At 37.5% G+C, this 9,233-nt stretch overlaps 1 protein-coding gene across 2 annotated transcripts in view; it reads right to left on the bottom strand.

The window, feature by feature from the left end:
• The window catches only part of Myo81F (Myosin 81F), a 337,994-nt gene that overhangs the window by 136,448 nt on the left and 192,313 nt on the right, over window positions 1–9,233 (bottom strand). For both annotated transcript variants that reach the window (XM_069819364.1, XM_069819362.1), the window contains exon 3: window positions 5,114–5,176. In XM_069819364.1, coding sequence (XP_069675465.1) covers window positions 5,114–5,176 — 63 coding nt within the window. The remainder of the gene's footprint in view (window positions 1–5,113; window positions 5,177–9,233) is intronic.

Raw genomic sequence — 9,233 nt, forward strand, 5'->3', positions numbered from 1 at the left:
CAGAGAAGAGATTCACCTTGGACAAACATGTGAACTGAGAGAAACATAAACGCGGTCATCAAGCAGGAGAAAGAAAACAACAGATGCTTCTCGGGCAGCGAACCCAGCGAATTCAGTGTTTTACGAAGAGCTATGGCAAGCTTCTGTCTCGGCAAACATCCCATTCCACAAACTCAATAATAATGTCTTCCGAGATTTCCATGTACAGGGACATCATTTTATTTTTACTTCAATTTTTAATGTACCTGAGTTTTTGAATGTACTTCACTCCCACCCCTTCTACTAGTAAACTTCCAACCGTTCACGACACAGAGCCGAGGGCGCGTAAGCAGTACTGAGTTAGTGAGTATAGTACGTTCCAGAAATATGTTCGCGTTTTCCAGTGACGAAAGAGCTTTCAGTATTGAATCATATTTTCGTACAGGTACTGTCGTCCGTTTGCCTCCGTCGCATCCCGGTTTCCCCCACCTGCTTCTGTTCGCCCCTCTGTTAAGTCTAGTAGCTGGGCTATCTTAGCTCTTTTCTGAAAACATTAATTTCTGATAGGAAATGGACGTTTACGTAATATTATACAAGTGTTTAAAATAACTTAAATAAAAGGGCCTCGTTAAGTAACTAACTGTCACGTGATTCCCTCCCCCTTCTACGACCCTGCGACAAAACCACTTGAACGGACAGTAGATAGCATTTCTGAGTAATTTTATCTTTTTGGATCATGCAGAAGTGAAGATTGAATTTACAGTACGTAAGGTATTCTTTTATAGAGTAGGTACAGAATTATTTCAAACATGAGTTACTCGTACGAAGGACGAAACTGGTAATTGGAATTAGGTACAATAGTCTACAGTGCGATAATATGCACAAAAGAACTGAAGCCTGTATCGAAATGAACGGCCACCATTTAAAAAAATGTGTTTAAATATCCATATTATGATTATTTTTCAACTTAACTTCATTCTCTATATTGTACGCTAATGTGCTGTAACAGTACAATATACATTGCATAATTAATACGTCCGAATGGATAGCTCAATTCGTGAGTAAAAACACTAAGTGTTAATACAGTACTGTATTTTGATTAAACAAAAACCTAATGAAAATTATCAAACTCAAAATTGCGATATTTACTAGTTTACATAAATGTATGAACTACTTTTCATCCCTCCTATACCTAGTAAAGTGGTTTGTATTTTACGCCAGTATCATCGAACTCCATCCGTGGAAGTGGTAGCAAACGGTGTTTCCTGTTTCAATCGTTAATAGAAAGGTATAGCCAGGTTAATATTAAAAATGCTAGTAAAAATAAAATTATGTCCCTGTATAAGTCCTTATTAGTTGATAATCGACGGTCCTTCAAATTCGAAAACTTGCAAAAGATGTTTGTAAGTTATTATAATGCAGTGTTGAGTGATAAAGTGTAACTGATATTGCCATATTGCGCAAGGAGGTCGACAAATAAAGGTAATTTTTAAGTCGTTCTTTTTTATTTTTAGGTAATTTTTAATTGATTTTAAAGTCATAAAGTCATCAGTTTAAGGTCATTTTTAGTATTCTTTAGGTCATCAAAATCCGGGCCCTAATTATTATTATTAATTCTCGAATGTGACTAACCCTATTTCACCACACTAGATACCTATGTTAGGGTTTTGGTCATTATACACAGAAAACTTTAATAGTTGCCTAATTATAAAGTTTTAAATATTTTCGTTATGAAATTGTTGCACAAAGAACTGCAACAATATACCTATATACCATTAGGTATACAGGCGTCTTCTTTGCGGACATCTGCCCTCTTTGTAATATAACCTAAATAACATAAATAAATCAATTCAATTTATTTGGTTATTTTAAATACAACATGAACTAATATATGTATATATTTCAAAGCATATAATGCGTTTATATTTGAATAAATCCTTAGTTGTATTATTTACATTTACTTATGTTAAATTATATATGTCACAAAATACGTAAATTACTATTTTAGTTATATTACAAAGAGGAAGGATGTTCAATGGTATTATACAATATAAACTCGAAACCCTCTATATACGTAAGCAGTAACACGAGCTGCTTCCAGGAAGTCTGAAGGAGGACAGCAACGGAAAAGGAAGCTTTTAATACAAAAAGGAGTATCTTCTGCAGACCTCTGGAGAAAGAACTGAGGAAGAGACTATTGAAGTGTTTTTTGTGACATTGTATGGGGCAGAAACGTGGACTTTACGACGAAGTGAAGAAAAACGAGAGAAGTAATTGAAATCTGGACATGGAAAAAAGTGGAGCGTGTGAAATGTGAAGACAAAATAAGAAATGAAGTTATGTTAGGAGGAGTGGATGAAGAAAGAATAGTGATGAAACTGATTAGGAAGAGAAAGAGAAATTGGCTTGGTCAAGGCTAAGAAGAAACTGCCTACTGAAGGATGCACTGGAAGAAATGGTGAACGGGAGAAGAGTTCGGGACAGAAGAGGATATCAGATGATAGACAACACTAAGATAATATACTGATCGTATGCGGAAACAAAGAGGAAGGCAGGAAATAGGGAAGATTGGAGAATGCTGGGTTTGCAGACTTGCCTTTGGATAAAGAAATTCTGAATGAATGAATGAATGAATGAATGAATGAATGAATGAATGAATGAATAAATAAAAGAATGAATGAATGAATGAATGAATGAATGAATGAATGCTCGGGATCTGTACAAAACTGTGAGAAGAAATGGAATTGGATTCACGAACAGGATACAGTTTATTTTCTATTCATTAGAAAATACCCTTCTCTCTTTATCTTTTTTCTTCTACTATTTCTATGTCGAGAATTTTTTTTTTTCCATTGAACAATACAGTAGACAACTACACATTGCAGATCTCCCTTGTCGAGCGGTGAGCACAACATACGGCTCCCGCGAAGACAACACAGGACAATACCCCCTCAAAGGACCCAATCCTAAGGACGGAAGAAAAATATGTATCTTCCATTTCCTACGGCATGTATTAAGAGCGCGTACGCTATCTAATCCACCGAGCTAAAATGGCGTACCATTAAAAAGGATACATCTACAAAATTATATCGAGTGTAACTGAGAATATAAAGTAAGGTAAATAAAGCACGATGCATCTTTAATTTACAGAACTTGCACCGTACCTTTCGTTATTCTTCATTTTCTTACACAGTACGACCATAAACGGTGCGACGCTCATAGTTGTCTGCTAACGTATCCAATGAGAAGCGAGCATTGCAGTGCTGACAATATTTGCCACAGACATTTCCTCCTTTACAATATATAGTAAATAATGACGAATATTTTCTCTGGACCAAAAGTACAATGGAAAAGTACGTAAATAAAGACGAATACTTTCGTTGGACCATAAGCCCAGGAGGCGAGGTCTGTAACAAGGTTAGAGTGGGTTAGATGAGGGACAGTTAAGTGACAGAGGGCGAGATTTCCCTTTGTCAACAATGTTACAACTTTTCAAACGTTGGTAACATTACTTCTACTTTGGTTTGTCCAATATCCGATTACTGTTGTAAAATTGTGATTTTAATTTCAAGGAATATTGTTCCGGGGCCGGGTATCGGTTCCGAGACCCTTCGCTTAGCGCACGAGTGCTCTACCGACTGAGCTACCCCAACAGTTCCTGGGGTAGCTCAGTCAGTAGAGCATTCGTGCGTTAAGCGAAGGGTCCTATTCAAACCTGCTTTACAGGGAGCTACTATCTGAAAGCCAGATTTGCATAATTCTAATTTTACTGGATCAAATAAAATGATATGATAGGCCTATATGATACGACTTCCGGTAGACATCGCTATAAATGGATTGCTTCTCACGCAGCCAATCACAACATTTTTATCTATGCTCTTCCTAGTTCGCTTATAATTCTTCTATAAAAGAGTTTGTAAGATTTAGGTTGGGAATGTGAGTTACACATGCTCTTAGAGGGAGAATCTCAAATCAATCCACGTAACCTCTTACATGCATTCTTTGCTAGGATATTGGCTTTCTTAATAATTAGCTACGGAGTAAGAAAAGGAAGTGTCTTTTATTTATATAACATTTTAGTAGTAGTAGGTAGTAGGTGGTGGTGGTGGTCGTATTATTATTATTATTATTATTATTATTATTATTATTATTATTATTATTATTATTATTATTATTTTGGTCAGTAACAAATCTAAATGACACTCGGGAGGAAATTAAATGCAGAATAAATATGGGAAATGCCTGTTATTATTCGGTTGAGAAGCTTTTGTCATCTAGTCTTCTGTCAAAAAGTCTGAAAGTTAGAATTTATAAAACAGTTATATTACCGGTTCTTCTGTATGGTTGTGAAACTTGGACTCTCACTTTGAGAGAGGAACAGAGATTAAGGGTGTTTGAGAATAAGGTTCTTAGGAAAATATTTGGGGCTAAAAGGGATGAAGTTACAGGAGAATGGAGAAAGTTACACAACGCAGAGCTGCACGCATTGTATACTTCACCTGACATAATTAGGAACATAAAATCAAGACGTTTGAGATGGGCAGGACATGTAGCACGTATGGGCGAATCCAGAAATCCATATACAGTGTTAGTTGGGAGGCCGGAGGGAAAAAGACCTTTGGGGTGGCCGAGACGTAGATGGGAAGATAATATTAAAATGGATTTGAGGGAGGTAGGATATGATGGTAGAGACTGGATTAATCTTGCTCAGGATAGGGACCAATGGCGAGCTTATGTGAGGGCGGCAATGAACCTACGGGTTCCTTAAAAGCCAGTAAGTAAGTATTATTTTGGTACGCCAACTTAATATTAATATAATGATAAACAGTATTTTCTACCATGAAACAAGTATTCTCTTCTGTATTAGGCCTACTTATCTGCTTATTTATTTAGATCCTTGTGTTTACCATTTCTTAAGCTCCTAGTGTTTGCGTCATTCATTACAACTAGACTAACAGTCTCAAGCACATCACATGATTAAGCGAATTAAGTTCTGTAAACAGTGAAGACCTGACAATTATCCAATGTTCGTTCACGAAACCACACTACAGTTCAAATAGTATGTTTAACAAGACTAGCATCTTCGAAACTGACAGCATGATACAAGTTAATAAATTACGAGTTCGGTACTCACCGAGGTGTAGATATCCAGCTCCTTGTACGGGTTCACGGCGACTAGGATCGTTCCTGTGTACGTCTGTGGAAAAAAGTTAAGGAAAACAATACTGCATATCAGAAAGCAATACCTATATTAAAGCTAGTTTATTCCAAACGGCGCTTCTACTGGGTGTTCATTTCAAAGTGTGTCATGACGTCACTGTTGTTGGGTCACCGATTTGAAGCGAGTTTCAGTTTATATGTTAGAGAAGTTGCCTATTATTTAAGGCGTTCTTCAATCTGAACTTGAGAATGTATAACTTGAACGTCGTAGCAACAGATGGCGGTCAGTACGGTCTGTGTGCTACCATAACCTCTTTCGAACTGTGTTTTGCGCCGGCAAGTCGTACGCAGGGTATTTGTTATCATCGGTTGCGTATGGTAACATTCCACAACACAAATCAAATGCTCCGTGTCCATGTTGACCGTTCGAAGTTAATGTCAACAAATACGTAAGTAATCGTCTTAACCCTCTCCCCATATCTCGACAGTACGTATTTCCAAACAGTTCACATTCCTGCCACTACCGGCGTTACCGTACGTATCGGTACGTACTCTTCAGAATGAACGCCGTACTTGCTAGCCAACTTCTCTGCCTCTTAGTTTATACACCTGAGCTGCGGAAGTGTAGGAAGATTGAATTCTCTAGGCTCATCAGCTAGCCACATGACGGCATGCAGCGAGCCAAGACACATTTTGAACTGAACACCCAGTATTTCATTTCAAATTCCTCGAAGTAGCAGCAATAAAATTTCATTGAAATATTTAAATTGTTGTTTAATCAATTGTCCGAAGACAGGTCCGAACCTCACAAGTGATACCAACAAGTACCACTCTTGAGGCAACTAAGCCAGAAAATAATGAGGTAGAGTGGCCAGTTCCTTAACCCCCTCCGTTGCATACATCGCCGAGTAGCTACATATTACACTAATTAAACTTCAGCTTCATTTTATTAGTTGGTTATTTAACGACGCTGTATAACTACTAGGTTATTTAGCGTCGATGAGATTGGTGATAGCGAGATGGTATTTGGCGAGATGAAGCCGAGGATTCGGTATAGATTACCTGACATTCACCTTACGGTTGGGGAAACCTCGGAAAAAACCCAACCAGGAAATTAGCCGAAGAGGGGATCGAACCCGCGCCCGATTGCAACTTCAGACCGGCAGGTAAGCGCCCTAACCGACTGAGCAACGCCGGTGGCTTTTCAGCTTCATGGACTAAAGCATTTATTAACAGAAGAAATATTTATACTGCCTTGTTTAGTTTGATCCATTTTAGAATTTGCACAATATGAACAAAGGAAGTGCAAATAGCTAATCTTACGTAAGTTGAATATCTAAATATTTCGTAGTATGACCCCATAGGTCTCCACAGGGTGTTGGTACATAGATAACATTCAAATTAAGACTCCTAAAGACAAGAATAAAGAATATAAGCTGCGTCGCAAAGGAAGAACTTTCAACAACGCTGATTTTCATTCGGAAACAAACGCCAAACAAAAAAGAATAAAAAATTAAAATTATGAAAAATTTAATAAATTGTACTATTCATGAGAAGGAAGATAAAGCAGTCAAATTTATTTTATTTTATTTTTATTTTTATTTTTATTTAAATTTAAATATACAGAATAAAGAATATAATTACAAACAAACAAGAGAAACAAATAAAATAATGCAAACAATATAAAAAAGAGATACAGTAGTATATTAACAAAATTTGAGACCGAATGAGCAGCGCTCGTGTTCGGTCGCAGTTCAGATATAATATTAATAGGCCTATAAGAGAATATAAAATAAAATAAAATAGGAAATAGAATTTAAAATTACAGTTACAGAAATTATATAATACAATATTAATATAAGAGAAATAAAGAAATAAAAAATAATAATAATAAAAATAAATAAGTAAAATGAAATAGGAACTAAAGTTTAAATTACAGCAGCAATGGAATCATATAATATAATATTAACACTAGAGAAGAATAATATCGCACGTGAAAAGTAGGACTATATATTTTAAAATTATAGAATACAAATATAATACAGGTTGATTAATTCATACACATAGCCTATAAATTTACTTAATCAAATTGAAGATATTAACACGTTTCTAATTTTCTTGTTACATGTTAAAAGATCTGGATGTAATGATGGGGTATTCCAAAAAGAATGGCAACAATGCTGTAAATCAGCGCTTATATTGGTGATCGGGACAATTAAGATCTGTTCCGATTGATCAAGATGCCCTCTAATTTTTCCGACACTGCCTCGGGCTCGCTGTTCGTTCATCCTGTGGGCACGTTTGTTAGAATTTTGTTCACAATGTAGCATAAGTTATATCATCCACAAGTTCGAAATGTGCAATCCTTAACGAATGTTGTCGCTTTGTCCCTAGTCCAACATTGTACAAGTATATCCCATTTTTAGTATCTTCAATATTCATTGAATTGTAGCTGCATTTCATCATATCTATTGTCAGCGTCTAAGCGACGTGCGAATGGACAATTTATCGAGCGCTCATCAGCACTAATACTTTATCGAAAACATTTGCATTGACCAGCAATATCTTTCCAAAACAACTAGAGGGTATGAGACACGAAGAAAGAATGTTTACTAGCCCGCTGTTCAACCAAATGAATCTCACGCTACTCAACTGAAAATGCTGGAGCCAACACTTCAATAGTAGTGAAGATTAGAGAAGAGAGGAAATGAGATTAGAGAGTAAAGGAGAGAAGATTAGAGAGGAGAAGAAAGAAGATTAGAATGAAGACTAGAGAAGATTAGAATGGAGACGAGAAAAGATGGGAGATTATAGGAGATGGAAGGAGATTAGAGAGAAGAGAGGAGGCGAGAGGAGGTCAGAGAGGAGATGGGAGAAGATTATAGGAGACGGGAGGAGATTAGAGAGAGGATGAGAGGAAGTTAGAGAGGAAACAAGAGGATATGAGAGAGAAAACGAGAGGAGATTAAAGAGGAGACGAGAGGAGATTAGAGAAGTGACGAGAAGAGATTAGAGAGGGGACGAGTAGAGATTATAGAGAGGAGACAAGGAGATTATAGAGGAGACGAGAGGAAATTAGAGAGGAGACGAGAGGAGATTAGAGTAGTGACGAGAAAAGATTGGAGAGGGGACGAGTGGAGATTAAAGAGAGGAGACAAGAGAAGATTAGAGAGGAGACAAGAGGACATTAGAGAGGAGACGAGAGGAGATTATGGGGAGAGAAGATTAGAGAGGAGATAAGAGAAGATTAGAAAGTAGAGGAGAGCAGAGGAGATTAATGAGGAGACGAGAGGAGGTTAGAGAGAAATGGAAAGGAGAGCGGAGGAGTGAATAGGAGAGGAGGAGAGAAGAAAGCGAGCAGAGGAGAGGGTATTAGAGGGGAGGCAAGTTGAGATTAGAGAGTTGACAAGAAGAAATTAGAGAGAAGATGAGAGTATATTATGGAGGAGAGAAGACGAGAGGAAATTAGAGGAGACAATAGGAGATTAGAGGAGTGGGAATTTCAGAGGGGTGGAGAGAAAAGTCTGAGAGGGGGAGAGCGGGAGGAGAGGGGAGAGCATAGCGGAGAGAGAGGAAAGGGGAAGAAAGGAAGAGAAGAGAAGAGAAGAGAAGAGAAGAGAAGAGAAGAGAAGAGAAGAGAAGAGAAGAGAAGAGAAGAGAAGAGAAGAGATTTCGGAAGAAAGAAATCATACACAAAGGTACAAGGAGGAGGATCATTATTGTTGCTGTAGGACAGACGGCACAGAAAGACCAAATATCATCTTTAAGTTGGCTCCGTCTTCCCTCGGAATGAAAATAACCTTGCGGCAGTAGCATGCAGCGTAAGAAGCAGAGAGCTGGCCACGCGAGTCCAGGCACGCCCCTTTTCATACGGGTCCACATGCGAGGTGCGGCGTGCAGGTTGTGAGGAAAGCTCTGTAGGCCTATACATTCTGATTTTGTTACAATCATCCCGACATTCATTACTACAGTACACCAAAACCATGGTGAGAAATTTAATATCATAATAAATAAACGACGCCATTACAAGCATTAGTAACTTAATCTTTATAGTAGAGGAGATCACTGTTGTGCTGTGTAAAATTGCTAACAAA

Source organism: Periplaneta americana, chromosome 2 (assembly GCF_040183065.1).
Source record: "Periplaneta americana isolate PAMFEO1 chromosome 2, P.americana_PAMFEO1_priV1, whole genome shotgun sequence".
NCBI classification, from domain to species: domain Eukaryota; kingdom Metazoa; phylum Arthropoda; class Insecta; order Blattodea; family Blattidae; genus Periplaneta; species Periplaneta americana.